The sequence below is a fragment of the Cupressus sempervirens genome, chromosome 4 (assembly GCF_028749045.1).
Source record: "Cupressus sempervirens isolate cs-2001-9-10 chromosome 4, ASM2874904v1, whole genome shotgun sequence".
Classification (NCBI taxonomy): Eukaryota; Viridiplantae; Streptophyta; class Pinopsida; order Cupressales; family Cupressaceae; genus Cupressus; species Cupressus sempervirens.
In genome coordinates, this window is record NC_143121.1 from 852,174,190 (window position 1) to 852,194,122 (window position 19,933).

At 36.0% G+C, this 19,933-nt stretch overlaps 1 protein-coding gene across 1 annotated transcript; it reads right to left on the reverse strand.

The window, feature by feature from the left end:
* Nucleotides 1-366: 366 nt before the first annotated feature.
* On the reverse strand, nt 367-19,504 carry LOC149564054 (uncharacterized). The gene is made up of 12 exons (XM_089828291.1): nt 18,997-19,504; nt 7,234-7,489; nt 4,752-7,064; nt 4,574-4,639; nt 4,350-4,468; nt 4,086-4,262; nt 3,416-3,784; nt 2,317-3,102; nt 1,863-2,217; nt 1,689-1,760; nt 1,089-1,378; nt 367-950 (listed from the first exon to the last, which is right to left on the reverse strand). Exons 1-12 carry the CDS (start codon nt 19,249-19,251, stop codon nt 669-671), a joined length of 5,340 nt encoding a protein of 1,779 aa, XP_089684417.1. The 5' UTR covers nt 19,252-19,504; the 3' UTR covers nt 367-668.
* Between the last annotated feature and the right edge of the window lie 429 nt (nt 19,505-19,933).

A 19,933-nucleotide genomic window follows, 5' to 3' on the forward strand; every position in this document is an offset into this window, starting at 1 on the left:
TTAAATATAGATTATGTTTGTTTGAAAATAAATAATATAGTTAATATAAAGACATAGAACATAAAAAGGAAAAGGGAAGAGCAATCCTTGTCATAAAACATACAATTCTCTCCTTTAACCTTCAAAAATAGCTCCTAAGCTCATATGTTAATTTGAATTAAATAATTGTGTGTTGCTACATATGTAACTATATATATGATGTCTTCTCAAAATATACATTATTAAGAATAAATCTTATTGAAAAAATATTGAATCTAAATAAGTATAAATTTTATGTCTTAATGGAAAAAGGGAGCATATGAATATACAAACACACGCTAACAGATGAGTTTGTAGGGCTATGGCAAAAATCTCAGCACACAGTGGTGTTAAAATGTATTTGGTCAGAGTATTATATTTGTCTTTTTTAAAATTTAACTCCCCTCTTTACATTATGTCTTCCCCTTTTAATTAAACACCTAGTCAGTAACTATTTACTGAATATCTGCCTAATCTACACTAAGAGTGAAGCAAGTAATTATTCTAACAAGCCACTTTACTTTAGTTCAGGAGAGAGTAACTAGATAGTTTAATTACAGAGAGAGAATAATTTATCTGAAATGACCAAAGTCCATGGAAGAAATGCTTGCCTCCCTAAATTTGTAGTGTATACGAAATTTTTGTAAGGTTTAGACTGATTCGGGAAATGGCCATAGAAGATGTCCAGGCTCGCAGAAAAACCTGAATTTTTGGAAGGTTTGAATGCCATCCATTGAAACATTGTATACCCGCAAAATGTCTCTTAGCTTAATCCATTCTTCTCGCTCCTCGGCTCTTTCAGTGGAAGCACCCTCCTGGTCAACAGGCCACCTCTCATAGATATAATCCTCAACAATCTCTCCCAGCGAAGGTTCAATCGTATTCTCCTCTATGCCTTTCCACTTTCTTAAAATCCCAAGCTTGTTCCAATTCTGCGTACAAAGATTGTTTATTTTCAATTATTAACAAGTAACAACATTTGCCTAGGAAAATAATAAATTCACTACCACTCTGTTCAGGTGAACACCATTGGGGTACGTAGGATTAGTAAATTTGTGATACTATCTTACTTTTATAAGAGTTGTTATTTGATGCCTCCATTGCCAGCACACAAAAATCCATACAATGAGTTGGACTTGCCATCCCTCCACTAGGTCGACATTGCGGTTTAGACACATAATATTCCATGTTAGTCGATGGTATGCCAGCAAACATTTCCACTCTCGGGGGGTTACACACAAACTGCCCGTGCACCGAGCACGAAGAAAGTGAAAAGCCTTGCTTTCTTCTTGGGTGTAATTTGGGATAACCATTGCTCTAATTATTAAGTCCAGATCGTCTTCTCCCTGTTCTAGATCACCTGCAACAAAGATCAAATTGTTCTTAAAGTTCATTAGGGGAGACAATCTATTAGTCATTTTGGTTAACTTTGGGCACTAGAACTTCTAATTTGTACATTGAAATTTGCTGATCGGTTAATTTATGTATGCCGTTAAATTTTCACTTAAACATTCATTCCTTAAAAACCACTCACAAAAAGTTAGTACTTTTTGCACAAATGAACCAATCAACAACCAAGAAAGGAAAAACAAATGAACTAGTACATGTATAATTAGCTATGATTATGTAAAAATAAATTCAAATATTTTCACATGGACTCTTTTTTTCACCTGAAATGTTGAAGTCTGTTTCTTGCAATGCTCCAGAAGATTCTTTCAAATCTTTCTTTGTTTCTTCTCTACCTACAACAGCAGTAAAGTGGAAGAACGATAACTCATCAGTTAAAAGTGGTGTACATATAAAAAGTGACTAATCCCACTCGTATTGAGGTCAGAGATATTCACCTTGCTTAGGTTTATCTGGACTTGAAGTTCCAATAAGGAACTTTGGATTGGCTTTTTTATGCCCATAAGTTTTTCTTTTTTCTTCGGTAGACCCTTCTCTACTGTCCCTCTTACCTAGCTGGCTCAGCAAAAAGTCCCTGGACTCTTCATCACTAGGGTCTGGTAGGTGTAGCGGGAGCTGAATTATTTTCTTCAAATATTTCACTGCTATATCCTCATTGGACTTGTTATTATTAGGTTCGCCATCCCTGCTCCCGTATTTTCTTATTATTGCCCTCTGGATCATGCTATTTTCCATGCTCAGAATCACGTTGATCTCACAAGTGGTCAAAACTAGATTCACGGCTGATAATAACTAATGGTAAAAAACAAAAACAAACATATTTAGAAAACCAAAGACTAAGATTTGGCTATTATATCGACTTCAAAAGGGATGAGCTTTTTAACGTTATACCTGTAGAATCACATTCTCATCGCAACGATCAAGATCATCGACGAGGACAATTATCCTAAGATCGTCACCGGAAGCAGGGGGCATCTTTGGAATATTTGTTCCTGAAACATAGTTCTCATTCCAACTCCATGTAATGCAGCACCATATAAAAGCTAACCCCTCCCACATCCAGAAGCGTTTATAATGGAGTTGTCCTTTCAAAAAATTGATATCATCAATAACCTTCTGATGATAGCCAAGGTTTTCGCTATGGGACAGGCTACTCTCCAGATGAAATAAACCAAAGACAAAATGACTTTCTTTACGGTCCAGTTGACGTATGTGGTCCCCAACTTGAGAACTGATCGGTTTAACAAAAGATATGACTGCATTTACTAAACCCTGAGCGACTCCAATCATCAATGCCAATAGACCTCCAAATTTAAGTTTCATTATGTCTATGTTATGGGCCGTACCAAGTCCCAACCATACAATGATAGTCAACAAGCTGGCCACCACTATTGGGCGAAAGACAGGGAAGATCACTTTGGAAAGGATGCTGCCTCTATTTTTCCTCCAATTATATATCAAGCTAGTCTTTAGCTTGTGTGCCACCGTCATCGTCGCTTCGATTTCTTCTGTGATTTTCACTGTTAGACCGGCCCATGCCTCCGTTTCATTCCTATAATGCCATGCATTATATTGTACAGTCAAAATGGAAGGTGCAGTCCCCTGCAAAGAGTATTCCTCCGATGGCATTTCAGCAACTGTTTGATTTCTAGATCCACTTTCTTCATCTTCATCATACTGAAACTTACCGGACCAAGAACAAATAAGAATCTTGAGTCAAAATTTGCATGGTAATGAAGATTGAATTGATCAATTCGAGAAATGAATTTATAAATATAGATGCTTAATATAGAAAACATGTTAGAATGTTTGCGTAATGCAGGTTAAGCTTTTTACTGCACAGTTTTATATAAGGACTCATACGTACCATATCAAACTTTTATAAAACTGCATAATAATGTAAAATCATTAGTATGTAATATAAAATAATAATATGGGAGGAGACGAAAACAATTGACTGACATCTACAGTTATTGGATGACTTTCTTACCAAATCACGCTTATCAATGACGGCCACGGACTTTAAAATTTGATGATATTTAGGTTCATATTTTTTGTCTAGAAACTCATTAAAATCGAAGGACGCAGATTCCTCCCAAAGAGCTTGATATTTACGTTCATATTTTTCGTCTAGAAACTCATTAAAATCGAAGAATGCAGATTCCTCCCATAGGGATTGCAAAGAACTTCTTAATTTGGACAAATCGAAGGCCGCAAATTCCTCCCATAGGGCTTGCAAAGAACTTCTAAATTTGCCGGACAAATCGAAGGGCGCAGATTCCTCCCGTAGGGCTTGCAAAGAACTTCTTAATTTGGACAAAGTTGAGCGCAACTCTATAAAAATGTCGGAATTTCTCATCTGCAGCAATCCATACAGTAGAGTCACTATTAATTTGGGATGCCAACGGAGAAAGTTTTGCTCAAAGACCATCAAACAATTTAAATTTGGCCTCATTGAATTACTTATTTTCATTTTAATTAACACTCCTCTATCATCAAATTGAAGAGAAAATGGTGAATTTTTCAAAGGATCTTCTATTCATGTAATCTTTCATAGCAAAATGATATATACAGTTATGGTACCTACCTTCTTAAACTAGTAAAGTATGTAACTGCAAATAAGGGAATCTAATCTGGGAATGTCGGGTTTGCGCATCTACCTTGGCTATTAACTTCATAACTCGTTTGATAAAGCAAAGAATGTTGTCAATAAAATTAAGGACAGTCCATCTTTTAGCTTCCAACGTCTTTATTCCATATGCTATTTCCCTCCTTTTTCTTTTCCCTATTACAGATAATTGATTTCTGAATGCTAGCTTTAAAAGAGCGATTTCTGTCTGGAAGCACAATAATCCGAATTAATACCATAAAAGATCATAATAGTGTGAAGTAAAAGTGCTAAACTCTTTAGAAAGGATGATTACCTGAGCCATAACACTAGACTTCCCCATCCCCCATTTTCCCGAGATTCCCACAGTAATAGGAGATCTCACAAAGGGATTTAAGAATAACAGTGCCAGACCATTGGCAAAGGGACTTCGTCCTACCCAATATTATAACAGAGAATATTAGGAAATTTCACCTCTGAATTCTTGTGCTTTCTATTATTGAACTAGATAATTACAAAAGCTGCGATAGTTATGCCTACCAAGACTATCCTCCAGAGCCGGTTTATCGCTCCCTTGTTCAACAATAGCCTTAATTTGTTCCAGAACTGTTTTAATAGGAAAAATAATTATTCACTGCTGCGCGCTGATATTTCTTTAACAAAAGAGGAAGAAGAGGAAGATATATATATATATATATATATATATAGAAAAACATACCTTTTCTGACATTTTCCTTTTGTTCCTGTGTTAGAGAGGTCATCCAATTGTTATCCCGAAGGAGGGCTATATTTGCTCCCCTGGTAATGAACTCCCGTGTCATATCTATATCGCCTAGTCTTGCCGCCACCCTAATTTGTTTCTCCCACCTTAGTTTCTCCCGTATTTGTTTTCTTTCCTCTTTAATAAAGTCCTCAAGCGAAGGATTGGATAAACCGATGCCAACATGAGAAGCAAACAAAAGAAGGCTTCTCTCTTCATCTGTCTCACACTTGTTCAAAAGTAACTTTGCAATTTTCACGGCATTTTGACCATCCGCTTGACCTGCAAAATGTAGAGCTGTTTTGCCATTACAATCACGTTGTTTTAAGGGACGGGCACCACTGTCCAGAAGCTTTTTGACAACTTCCGCGTGGCCTCCACTTGCCGCTCTGTGTAGTGCTGTTTGACCCAAGACGTCTGCTGCCTCAACATATTCCTTCTTACGCTCCCAAACATGTGAGAGCAGCCTTTTCAACATTTCAAGGTTGCCTCTAGCAGCAGCAACGTGCAAAGGAGTTGCTTGGCTGGAATCGCTCACAAAAACCGAATCTTGCTTACTTGAAACGAAACAGCGGAGAACATGGGGATCGTCGTGAGCTCCAGCCACTGCATAAAATATAGCACTCTGTCCATCACGATCCTTCGTGTCTAACATCTTTCTGTTATTTTCTATAATATATCGACAAAGCCGATCCCGTCCAAGGAAAGCTGCGACATGAAGGACGTTTCTTCCGTATTTATCACCAGCTGATGCTTTCTCCTTGTTTTTATCAATTAGTTCTTGAATAAGTGTGTATTTTCCATCTACGAAGGATAAACGGTTTATACTCTCAGCAATGCGATGCAGTGCTGTCTTTCCTTCATCGTCCGGCTCAAAAGGATCGGCTCCTTCACTGACCAGATCGCGAACGAGAAGCTCATTGCCCAATCGCAAAGACTCGCGGAGATAAAATTGCAGCGTGCGCGAGTTGAGCTTCTTGAAATAATATTTTCGTTGCTCGGACAGTCGCAACAGGTACAGCACAAAATCCGGATCCGCGTTGTATTGAATAGCATAATCCAAAGGCGAATTTCCATCATTGTCCTTCTCATCCACGAGGGAATGTATCAGAGTATAGGTGGCGTATTCAATAAGGGATTTATTTTGCTGCTTTCGACGTAGTGCATAGTGAAGCGGAAGCCGACCTTGCTTATCTTTCAAGTCCACTCTTGCGTGGTGCTGGACGCAGAGGAGTTTGCACATTTCTACACGGCCTGCAATAACAGCTGCATGTAGAGGAGTCTGCTCTTCACTATCAGGAGTGTTTGCAAGCTTTCCATCTTTTGTAAGCAGCATCTCTGCGATTTTGAGTCCCTTGGATTCATCGGCCATTTCTGCTGCATAGTGCATTGCTGTTTTCCCTCCTCTATCTATTTCGGAAGGATCTGCGTAACTCTGTACCAGCCATTGCACCAAATCTACATCGCCGTCCTTTGTCGCCTGGCAAAGCAAGGAAGATAAAACATCACAGCTGGCATTACAGTTGATCAGTAGGTACCCTTGGTCACGTACAATCTCGGCGAATCGCTTGCAATCGCCTTTGGCGTCTTCTGCCGCTGTTCTTACTGCATCCGAAAACTCAGATCTTCGAAACATTTTGAAGGTGCACCACATCAGGTAGTGAAGAAGCACAGGCTTCATCAGCAATGTATGATGCAAGTTGCCCCACACTGATAGGAAGTAGGCCGCAGCCGCGGTGTCCACAGCAACATACAAGATTGCACGAGCAAAGGCCTCCCAAGTCGAGGGCACGCTTGTGTTGAATCCGTAGCCTTCAATGGAATACTCCTGGAAAAGCATTTCAGAGAAAATAGCAGAGCCGGTTTTCTCGATGTTGACTGTAAAAAATTGTGTAGAGAAGTCCAGACGATGACGCAAAGACTTGTGCTGGACGATTTGCGAGGCTACCACAGAATCTATCTTCTCTTGCAAGGCATTCAAAGATTTTTTGATGTCAATGCTCAAGACTTCCAATGAATCACGTGAAATCTTCAAGTGCTTTACTATTGTTTCTGCACGCACACTTTGTAACTCCCTGACCAGTGCGCTTACAAGTTCGCTTGCCTCCTTTGTTTCATCACTTTCCGAACTTGCATTCTCCTTTGCGCGACCTCCCATCAACCAGTAAAGGACCTCCACGTTCCAATCTTCGCAACACAATAACAAAGCGGCGCTTCGTCCCTCTTTACTCATTTTAGTTATTCCTGAATATGGTTTCACATTCCTGCCATCTTCTTGTGACGTATAACATACAAGAGTCAGTCTAATGTTTATTACACTGCAACATCACCATCGCTACTAGCTTGAAACTTTGGAATTTTCAAGTAACAATCTATTTTGTAATCTGTATCCATCTACTTTGCACTCAACCTAATCAAAGCAAAAGACGGAAATACAGACCCGCGTCGGATATCTGGGAAGTTGGTGACTGAATGAGTAACATGTATCCAAGGCAGCTTCTGAAACCCACTTCCACTTTGAAGTCATAACCTTCACCTCCGATCCAGCCATCTAGAAGACGAGCTCTGTCCCATTCCTCTAAAAGATTACACTGCTTTATCCATTCCAGATTGTTTTTCGCTTCTTCCACAGTTGCCAAACGCCATCCGGCTGGAGTTTCGCAACTCCTTGGATCCTTTCTCAAGCCTATTTTCACCTGGTTTTTAAACCAAATATGTTATCTCGAAAACAATTATAACAATGCTATCTTTAGAACAATTACAGAGCAATAGAAAAAGATAGGGCAACCAATTGAGGTCTTAGGATCAGATGGCGAGCCACGTAAGCTTGGAGGGGGAGGAACAACCTTGTAGAATAGCCAGCATACTGATTAGTTGATGGTCAGGATGTTGGATTAGAGGGGTTGGGATGGTAACATATTTGAGAAGACAGGGCGGCTATGGTCTGGGATATTGGCTGATGGCACACCTACAGGAGGTGGATTTTTAGTTGTGACAGCCCGAAAAGGAGTACAGGATAGGAAGCAATGGAAAAACAGGGCGTGCTCAAGAACAGGTTATTCTATCAAAAACCCTCACAAACACACTGCTCACTTAGATGCATAATGTATAAGAAAAATCATCTTTAGTAAGATGGGATTTAGGAATCCACAAGATTACAATCAGATTCATAATCATATGCAGTGAAATTAAGTATAAGCTTAAAAATATATATAAATATCTCTTTATACTTTTGGTTCTCTCATTCTCATGATCGATTACCTAGTATGATTAATAAATTTTTTTATATAATCCAATTCAACTATTTGATATAAATAAATATCTTTTAAGTGTTTTCTAATATCTAGCTAAATAAACTTAAATATTACATCTACATATGTCTTTATAGTCTTTTTCACCCCACAAAACAAATTCAACACATTTTCAAATACTTATGTGGCATGAAATCTATTTGAACAAAATACATTTATATTCCTTTCTACAATTTCAAAATAATATGAAAATAATTTGATTAGGCTATTAATGCATTTTAGAAGACACCAACAATTTACTATAAGATAATTTAAATTTTAACTAAGAAAATAACGTTTAGTTTTCAACTTTTTGATGCAGAAGCATCCTAGCATAGTTGGCAATCTGACATGTTGGAGGGATTATGTCTTTGGAGTTGGGGATCTAGTCACCAAAAGTGTGGTTCTCAGTCGTTACCGGATGTAATGTTGGCTTAGGTTCTCGCTTACTAAAGGAGCTCAACATATATTGTTGCTTGACATGTACTATGTTGCTTGACAATGCTTGTAGGAGTTCAGTAGTGCTTGGCTGGTGGTTACTGATGCTTGACAGTGTGGCTTGTGGGATCGAGTTCTCGTGGATTTGCTTGGCTAACTTGGTAAATTTATTGAGTGAGGATTGAGATCATGATGTGGAGCAATTGTGGGAGTTTGTGTGGACCTATTTGGCTCTTGGTTATTTTTCCTAGGTGTATTTAATAAGTGTTGTAAGCCTTCTAAAGCATTTTGTATTTAATGTCTATTGTAGGCTGACTTGTGGCTCAAAATGTATTTAATGTAAGGGTTTGTTTAATTTATAATGTGAAAGGTTGACTTATAGCTTAGTTGCATATAAGTAAGGGGTTTTGTGGAGTCTTAAATCACAATCATCCAGCTTGGAGAAGAGGATGCAAAAAAGGAGTGAAGTTAGAGAAGAGTTAGTAGTTGTGGCTTGGGAAACAAGGAGATTTCTTGGTGGCTTGTGAACAAATGTTTACATCTTTCTTGGAGATTTCTACAAGAGTACTCTGATGCTAGAGATCAAGATTAGCTAGGGTTGGATTGGATCTTGAGGGATCTTGTAGAACTCTTATTTTGTTTGTATTTGATCATAGCCAAGAAGGCCTTACAGCCTAACACATTGTATCAATCAGTTATTTTATGAATAAAGAGTTGTATTTGGTATCAGATCATATATCTTGTGTTGTGTTTCCATTGTGTAGTTATTTGTTGGGGGCTAGGGCATCTCCTTTGGGGATTTTCTTGCCTTGTATTGCATCAGATGGTATTTAGAGAAGAGTTTGATGGTGTGGTGGATTGTTCTTTTTGGAGTCCTAGATATCTTTTTTGTGTGATAGTAGGTCATGGTTCTGACTTACAATTACAAAGGGCTCAGAGATGGACTGTGATATGAAAAGATGGTTGTGAAGATCGAAGGTTGGACTTTTTGATCAAAGGTTTGATCTGGTTGGTGATTGTTAAGAGTGTAGATTTGTCGTAGAGGATTTGGGAATATCTTGGAAGATGCCTCCAAGAATATTGGACTGTTGGATGATTGTCAATCTCCATGATGTGGTAGAGAAGAATATTTGAGAGATGTCTACTTGGTTGGAAGCTAGTTTGACTGATTGAGTTAAAGAAGGGATAGTTGAGTTTTGTAGATATTTATGGAGTCTAGAGTCATTCGTTCGACATGGGATCCGACATGGAGGAAGTCAGCTAGAGAGGAGTAGCTTAGAGGATTGAAGTAGTTTAAATTCTTCTTGGGATTTTCTACCAGATTGTGGATTTGGGCTAGCTAAGATTTGGATGTTGTGAGATCTTGCAACGCGGTTGCTATATTTTCTTATGTATTTTGCTATAACTCAAAAGGCCTTACAGTCAGGCACATGTTGATCTAAATCTTATGATTATATTATGAGAATCGACATTATTTTGGACCTAAATCTATGTGTTATTGTTAGTCTTCTACTGTGTGGTTATTTTTGGGGGTTAGGAAATCTCCTTCAGGATTCTCCTACCTTGTAAGTTGCATCACATGGTATTAGAGTGAAGGCTTTACTAAGCGTGTAGACAAACTGCCGAAGTAGAGACACTTTGCACCAGGACCTGGGGTGAAGATCATAAGAGCATGGATTTGGTTGATCTTGTGTATTTTTTTCCAAAGGGTTTGTCAAGATCTTGGAAGATTCCTCCAAGAAGATTGGACCTTAGATTAGATTTTAGATCCTAGATGGAGTCGATGAAGAATGAGATCATGAGGGCTATTGTTAGTGTACCTCTACACATGGGTATTGAAGATGGTTATGAGGAAGTTGTTGAGGAATTTGAGGTTGTTGGATTGAGTAGTGAGGATGAGATTGATTGTATGGGGAGACCTATGAGAGATAAGGCTGGTCATTTTGCTAGATCTAGATCTCAGTTGAAGCTGAAGCATAAAATGGAGGTTTCTAATTTCTCAGATACTTTGAACCCTAAAGACCTGATTGATTAGATTGGTGAATTGGAAGACTACTTCAAGAGTAAGAGGATGTTGGAGATTCACTCAGAGTGAGATTAGCATAGACCAAGCTAAAAGGGCATGTTGCTCTTTGGTGGAAGGAATTGCAAAGAGATAGAGAAGATGAATGTGAAATGAAGATCACTCGTTGGAGATTGATGGTGACAAAACTAAAGGCTATGTTCATTTCTTTTGATTGTGAACTTGAGTTGTTTAAGAGGTTGCAGAATCTAAAGTAGAAGGATATGTCTATGAAGGATTGTACCGAGGAGTTCTACAAGCTGACTATTCATTCTAGACACAAAGAATTATCTAAGGAGAATGTGGTTTGATACATTAGTAGTTTGAGATTCAATATTTATGATGAGGTTGGTATGTTGAAGATTGATTTGGTTGAGGATGCTTATTAGTATGCTCTAGATACAAAAGATAAGTTGAAGAGCAGAAACCAAGGAAGCTATCAAGGGAAAGAGAAGCAACATCACTTGACAAAGGATAAACCAAGTGCAAAAGATTAACCAAAACTCGTTGAACCTAGGAAGAGGATAGGTAAGGTTACCTTTAAAGGTAATAGTTTTTTTTCTGATGAAGAAGAACATAGAGCCTATGATTGTTCATAGAAAGTTGGTGATAAGAGAGCTACGATGGTGAATGAAATTGAAGCCCATGTCAATGAACTCGAGGAAGGAGAGAACTTGCTAGCTTGACAAGTACTATTTGGTAAGAAGATAGTGGATACTTATCAAAGAAGTAGTTTATTCAAGACTCATTTTAAGTCTAGTGGTAAAATATATAGTGTAATTGTGGATAGTTGCAGTATTGATAAGCTTGTTGCTAAGGAGATAATTCATAAACTTGGTTTGAAGAGAATGAGATATCCTTTTCCTTAAAGATTGGTTGGTTACAAGATGATCATACTTTGGAAGTGAGGGAGCAATGTCTTATTGATTTTTAGATTGGGCAGTATAAGGATCAAGTGTTGTGTGATATAGTGGACATGAATAGTTACCATATATTGCTTGGTAGGCCTTTGCAATATGATTGTAGGGCTATGAATGATTCCAAGAATATGATTACTATTGAGAAAGAAGGTAGGAAGCATTCCTTAATTCCTTTACAAAATGAAGAACTTGGTAGAAGAAACTTGAGTATTGATATTTGAGTTGAGTTGAAGGATTCTTAGAGGGTTATTTAGATCAACATGGAAAAAATCCTATAGCACAACAAGGATGGATGCACATGAAGAAGCAGTGATGGTGCAAGGGAAAGAGTGTACAAGTTAAGACTTGGAGGATATATATGTGAAGAACTAGTTTGGGATTTATGTGCTGTATCCTAGAAGATGTTCTTCTAGCTATTGAGAACATCTTTTTGCACTTGGGATGTCTAATGTAGGAGCATATTAGGGTAGTTAACAACCCTACATGTTGGAGGGATTTTGTTATTGGAGTTGGGGACTTGGTCACCAAAGGAGTGGTGCTCGATTGTTACTAGGTGTAATGGTTGCCGACATGCTTGGTCACTGAATGAGCTTAGCATATACCATTTCTTGGCATGTACTACATTGCTCGACAATGATTGTAGGATCTTGACAGTGCTTGACTAGTGGTTGTAGATGCTTGATAGTGTGGCTTGCGAGATGGAGTTTTTGTGGATTTTCTTTGCTAACTTGGTGCATTTATTGTGTTAGGACTGAGATCATTATGTGGAGCAATTGTGGGAGTTTGTGTGGACCTATTTAGATATTGGTTATTTTTCCTAGGTTTATTTAACGAGTGTTAGAAGCCTTCTAAGGAATTTGGTATTTAATATCTATTGTAGCCCAACTTGTGGTTCAACATGTATTTAATGTAAGGTTTTATTTAATTTGTAACTTTTTTCACTAACTTGTGGCTTAGTTGGGTATAAGGAGTCTCGTGGAGTCTTAAATCATAATCATCTAGCTTGGAGAAGAGGATGTGGAAGAGAATTGACATTTGAGAAGAGTTAGCAGTTGTAGCTTGAGAAACAAATATATTGCTTGGTGGCTCACAAACACAAATTTAGATCTTACTTGGAGGTTTCTACTAAAGTGTTGTTATGCAATAGATTTGGACTAACTAGGGTTGGATTGGATCTTGAGGGATCTTGTAGAACTCTTACTTGCTTTGTATTTGGTCCTAACTAGGAAGGCCTTACAACCCAACACATTGCATATAATTAGTTGTTATATGAATAAAGAGTTGTGTTTGGTATCAAATCATATATCTTATGTTGTTGTGTTCCATTGTGTGGCTATTTCCCGAGGGCTAGGAAATCTCCTTTAGGGATTCTCTTGCCTTATACTGCATCACTTTTAAAGTTGTTTTTAAGATAGTACCTCTTCCTCTAATTCACCCCTTCCCATTGAAAGAGAATTCACTAATGCACATCATTCATTTATTATTTTTGAATTCTTTTTCTTGCAATAATTTTTGAAGGAGTTTTTTTTCATTATAATTATTTTTATGATGAGACTATCAACATCTTAAAATTTAGAAGTTGAAAGTTTCAAATTGATTTATAGTTACACATAATAATAAATGTAATATTAAGATATTTAATTTTTAAGATAAATGCACCAGTGGAGTTAATAGATGGCAAAAGAGAAGAAGAAGTCCCCCAAACTAAGGGAGATTGAATTATTTTTAGGCTTGCCTATGCTTGCCTCTATTTACCTAAGCAAAAGTCAATTATTTCTAGCATGTGGAGTGGGTACATTCTCAAGAGTGGTGCCATATTAATGCATGATCATGAATGTTGGAGATAATTTTAAGCTTAAATTTTTTTATTAATTTTTTAGATAAGATAAAAGAAATCAGCACACAAAAATATTTAGTGAGGGAGATTAAAAAAATATTAGTGTTTATTTCTAATCCACTCATATTTTTAAGTTCAAGCAATGTCTTTGTAATTGCACTATGATGACAAAATGTTAATATATACAAATTTATAATTTATGTCAGTATTCTTAGTATTTTCTATTTATTTTATTTTGTCAATATGATATCAGAATATCTTTAAATCTTGGGCAATATCTCTCATTTTTGTAGAGTGGATTTTTTTAAATCTTTTTAGTTGAAATTTGGATGTGATTGGATATTCCATATATAAATTATTGTAATACTTGAAAATTCTTGTAAGATTGTCAGTGGGATTGAACAAAAACTAGAAGTAATAGAAAAGGACAAGAAGTAGATAAAATAGATTTAAAAACATGAACATTAATTAAGCTTACACTTTGAAAAGTTTTTTTCTTCAAAATTTTGCAATGAAATAAGTGTAGTCAAAATATGAAGATATTTAGAAAAGCATATACTAAAATTCAAGTGTTGTATGGGCCCTAATGCTCACCATAGAGTTATATAATATCAATTTATCAAGTTGACAAGAGTTAGTCTCTTATGTAAGTATTCTCTTATCTAAGGAAATCAAATGAAAAAGGAAAATAAGCTTGTTTTTCTTGAAATTTTCATAGATAATAAATATCTTGTACAAAAAACATTACATAGTCTTATAAGATCATATCAATCATTCATAGGGGGTTAGATTCTATAGATAAATTAAATGTATTAAAATATAAAGATTTTTCTTTAAGCTAGTCGAGGAAGAGAAACACCAAATTAAAGAAAGAGAATCATTTAATGGTGAATCTCAAGCATCCATAATAAAGGAAAAAGACATATTACCAAAAGTCACAAGATAATATGACATGGAAGTATGAAAATAGAAATGTCACATTTAAAAATTATAATAAAAGAAAATGAAAATATAATTATGGTAAAATAGGCCACAAAGAAAATGAATGCTACAAGAAGAATAGAGACGTAGAAAAGAAGACAAACAAGTTTACAAAATCTTTTGATTAATTTTTTTATTTTGATATTGCTATTAGAATTTAACTATTTATTTTTTGAGTCAAACTTTTCAACCCATGTTTAATGAGTAGTGATTCACATGAACCCATCTCTCATGAGAATAAATGGTACATCTAGAACTCATTCAATCTAGGTGATGCTCACAGAGGTGAAGCTTCGAGACTTCCCAAGAGATCACCCATCTCGGTTCTACTCCAGCTTGAGTGGACATAACTACAAAGTTTCCTCCATGGTTAAACCCACTCTACTTGTGGCCCCATTTTTAAAACCTTCACCAAGTCTTGTGTCTTATGAACCATTCATTAGAAAGCCCCTTAAGCTCATTGATTGATAAGTAGGATATATTTCCACAACAAGTCAAATTTTGATATTGCTATTAGGATTTAACTGTTGAGTTTTTGAGCCAAACTCATTGACCCATATTTCATGATTAGTGATTCATACAAACCCATCTCTCATGAGAATAATAACGCTTAACACTCATTGGATCTAGGTGATGTCCACAGAGGTCAAGCACTAGGGCTTCCCAAAAGTTCACCCATCCATACTACTCTAGCTTGAGTGTGCTTAACTAAGAAGTTTCCTCTGTAATTAAACCTACTCTTCTTGAGACCCCATTTGAAAAACCTTCACCAAGTATTCTACCTTATGAACCATTCATTAGAAAGCCCCTTAATTTCATCAATTGATAAATAGGAGACATTTCCACGACAAGTCAAATTTTGATATTACTATCAAGATCTAATTGTGTAGTTTTTGAGTAAAACTCATTGTCCAATGTTTCATGAGTAGTGATTCACACAAACTCATCTCTCATGAGAATAAATAAAACACTTAACACTCATTAGATCTAGGTGATGCTCATAGAGGTGAAGCATCCAGACTTTGGTCATCCATCCTAGTACTGCCCCAACTTGAACATGCTTAACTACAAAGTTTCCTCCATAATTAAAGCCACTTTACTTGCCATCCCATTTGCATTTAAAAATAAAATACTTATTTTAAGGATGATTGGGTTATTAATTTTGGTACTACAATATAGATGTCTCATAATAAGAAATAAATTGAATCAACATGTGAAAGTAGTAAGGGAAAATATAGTTCGAAAATAATAGTGCATTAGAAGTTAAAATGGCTATAATGTTAGAGCTGATAATAGTTTGTGGTAATTTTTAAATTAAAGACAAATCTACTTTATGTGCCTCAAATTGCAAATCAAAGATATAAAATAAAACTCTACAATGACAAATGTTTAATCAAGTATGGGAACAATAACTATAAAATAATTACAATAGATAAAATGAAAAATAAATTATATAAATTTCAAGAATTTATTTGTGAAAGTGGAGATGAGAATATGTGTGCTATTGCCAAATCTAAATATAATGTAATCAGATGGTCATGACATGATTGCATGTGACATACAAAGTCTACATATTATGGAGCAATTATATATGGTACATGAGTAACAAAAAATTTCACTAAGACAAAGGTATATAAAAGACGTGCAATGAAAAAGCATGTTTGAAGTTTCTCACAAGAAAAATCATAGATGGTAGAAACTTCTTTACATTTAACTATATATAATAGCTCCTTTCAAAACAATGAACATATATTTTACAATTGACAATAAATAATTTTCATTTATTTTATGACTATATATTTACAATACAATTATAAGTAGGTCTTATAGGGGACTATAGTGCAATCTAGTGTAAAAGATTAAATGCTTGGAAGAGCCATATAGGGCACTTTGTGCCACATGTAAATTCTTAAAGATGTGTTGCTCTGAAGAGCTTGTATGTCTAAGGCAGGGGTCCCATGGGAGGGGCTTGGGCTCTATTTTTGTGGAGCAGGTGGCTCCATGGTAATTATTTAGAGGGGGCTAAAGCTTTAACTGAAACCTTTTCCTATAAAATAGGAGCTTCGAATTTTTAGCCCTCTCAATTTGAGCGGGTGAAAATGGAGTGGGCTAGATTTAGCACCACCAACTTAGGGAAGATTTATGCCATTTGTCAACAACCTACTCTTCATTTTCCCACCAAAATAAAATAATTCCAATAAAAAAATTTATGAAGAAATATAATCTTTTATTTTCAAAATTCATGAGACAATCATCTTCCTCGAATTTAGGACCTAATTTCTAAAGCAGATTCACATATAAATCCATAGGACCGCTTCCCTTTTTCAATATGCCTAAAAAATCTCAGTGACACCCACTTTACTTTTAAGGAAGCAGGTGCCCATGCAACCCCAGCCTAGGCATAAACAAATGGTTACTGATTAGACAATCTCTAGAAATATTATAAATAAAATACTTGATTTAACAAGAATGATTGCATCATCTCTTAAATATTTCAAACCAATAGATAGGTAATGCATGACTATCGCACTAACTAGAGTGCACTATAATGATCAATCAATTAGTCTGATGGTTTGACCTCCAGATTTGTCTATTAAAAACTTATAGAGAAACTAAACCCTTCTAGTCAGAGGTGGTGCTTTTAGAGACTTTCTATATTTTTCTAATGGTATGACCCTAGATTTGGGAAGTTGTCTGTACTTGTCGAAGATAAAGTAGGACTATTAAACTTTTATCATCAATAAGATTACACTTAGGGCCCAATGCAAGCTCTATGTATCTTGATATTTCTTATAGTTCTAGGATTTTCACTATTGTAAAGCCCCCTATGGGCTCTGTAATGTGGAACTTTGTGATACATTCTAGGGAAACAGTGACCAGATATATCACTCGACAAGTAAATTGTGGTGCGGAAGTAAAGTTATGGACTGATTCATAGGGGGATGTACTCTTCTTGCTTATGTTGATGCCTTATCTCATTTTCAACACATTGTCATTCCAATTTGTGGGGAGAGGCTCACTGATTATGTAGACGAAGTTAAGTCTAATTCAGCTTAGGTCATATGGAAAGATTTATTAGCTCTCCTTAACCCTCTAAATTCACAACAAACTCTCCTCAAAGTATTATCAAAACAAGTAGCATTTTTAAATGGCTCCAATGATAGACCTCATTCGGGCTCCAAAAATAATCCCACGAAAGACTCAATTAGAGATGGATACAATCCTTCAAAAGTGCATCACATCAAAGATTATCTAATAAGCGGCCACATGTTTTTTGTTGGTCGCTCATGGTTCCCCCTAAAGTAGGTTATCTAGCTCGGTTTGCAATCAAGCATAGAGTCCTTGACTGTATGACTTACTTATATAGTATGGGGTTCATCCCTATGATCGGTTGCCTTGTTAGAGTATTGTATTTAGAAGTTTAGTTAGGAGCATTGTAGGAGTTAGTATATGGTTTACCATATTTAGAATTTAGTATAGGTTTGATATATATATAGTTTGATTAATTGTTGGGATATATTGATTGATTATTTATCTTTCGTAATTATCTAATTTATTAATATATATTTTATCAAATTATTTAATAAAATTATTTAGATAATTATATCAATATTTATTATAATTGGAACTATTATATGCCAAAACTAATTTGGCTTCAAAAGTTCATAATAGAGTCAGTATCTTCTTCACATTGATTTAGTATTCACAATCACCTCTTCTTCCTCACATTGGTTTAGTATTCACAATCACCTCTTCTTTCATTTTCTGCTATGCTTTTTTATGTGTGCAACAGTGATCATCATAAATGTCATGGAGAGCTATGTGTTAGGTTCCAGACATTGATGGAAGATTAAGTGCATTGTTGCTAGCTCATCTTTTAGATTACATAACTCATATGTAATTAGTTCAGTTTATCTTCTCCTCTACACCTTTTCCCTTCTTCCTCCCTATTCTTGTATCTTCCTGCAGCCTTCTTGACCACACACATATACACTTGCTTTTTATAAGAAAAAGGGGGGGCAAAAAGAGAGAAAACAAAATAGATAGATTGGATTGATTGCTCTCAGGGTCAGGTGCAATCCTTTGGATATACAGACTGCCTCTGCAAGAAAGAATAGAATTTATCCTAAAGGCATAGGACCCATATCTCCTGATAAACCTGGATTGACCTTTCTCCTCAGCATTGGAGCTCAAGTTTTAAAGCAATATGACTAAAGGAAAACCCAAAAACCACGTGATACTCATTTAAAAATAAACCCTGTGATTTATTTGTTTTTCCCTCTTTTCATTCGATGGATCAGAGAATATGATCCTAAATTTTGTTGAAGAAAATTAACCCAGTAAAATAGAAAAGTACTTCAGGCAAAGATTTCATTTCTGAAACTTACACCCAAATCAGACAAACAATTCTTCTAAAATGCAAATTTCTACTCCAAATCAGTAAACAGTAAAAAACAGCTGAAGATCCATTGAAAACTCATTCATTTTGTAACCCAAATCAGCGAAGCCACATGAATGCACTTTTCTACGCTAATCCTGAAAGGGTAAATATGTGCTGCAAATTTAAACACCATTTCATTGATACCTATGCTTCAATTCCCAGAAAAATGTAAAGGAATTTACAAGTGAAAACGTAATCAACACATCATCTACAGAAGACAACAAACATAATCACCTGATAATCTGTATCGGTCTGCTTGAACCTCTGCTCACTCCCCCTCCGATTTCTATAAGCGCTCTTGATCTCATTCTCTGACGCATTTCTCCTTACCCAGAGAATAGAATGACGATCAATATTCACCGTACTGTACTTGCCCATGAAAGCCTGGGCAACACCAGCGGCTCCCCTTCTTCTCAGCCCCTGGTCACATGACAGACGCGAAGTGCTGCCTGTGACCGCTGGCAATCCAAAGGTCAACTGGCATGCCATGAAAAAACTCTATTCACACAGAATTATATGGAAACAAATTAAAACAATGACTCTTATTCTCTTATTACAGATCTGCAGATCGAACCCACTTAGCTCTTAAATTTTCACTCTCTTCGCTGGGCAGTAACACTGTGGGACGATCCAGATGTCTATGAAGAATTTACAGTTAGGCATTGAAATTATAGGTTGCAAATGGAGATTTTGCCATTACACCAATACAGGATATAATGACTACACTAATACTCTCACACGGTGAAACTGGATACACCCACAGTCCACTCATCATGTGAAAACTAAGGACAATATAGTCAGCAAAGGCAGTATACCGCCAGTATACTGACAGCTCTCGGTTGCTAACAACTTCATAGGACAAGTCTATTGGTCTTGACCAAATGCTCAATTACCAACTTCACAAACCGGTCACTGACGACGATTGCACATTTTATTAATATTTCAAAGAGTTTGACAGCTGATAATGGCATGATTTTTATTAGTTTGTTTAGTGATCATTTAATGTTTTATTCGGACTAGTATTTGGTGTGAAGAATAAAATAATAATTGTGAACTTTGACGGAATGGGTCAAAGTCTAGATTATTTATTATCATTTTGTTGAGATTAATTATATTTTTATATTAAATTTAAATATTATTTATTAGAGACTCTCCATTTACTTTTTTGTGT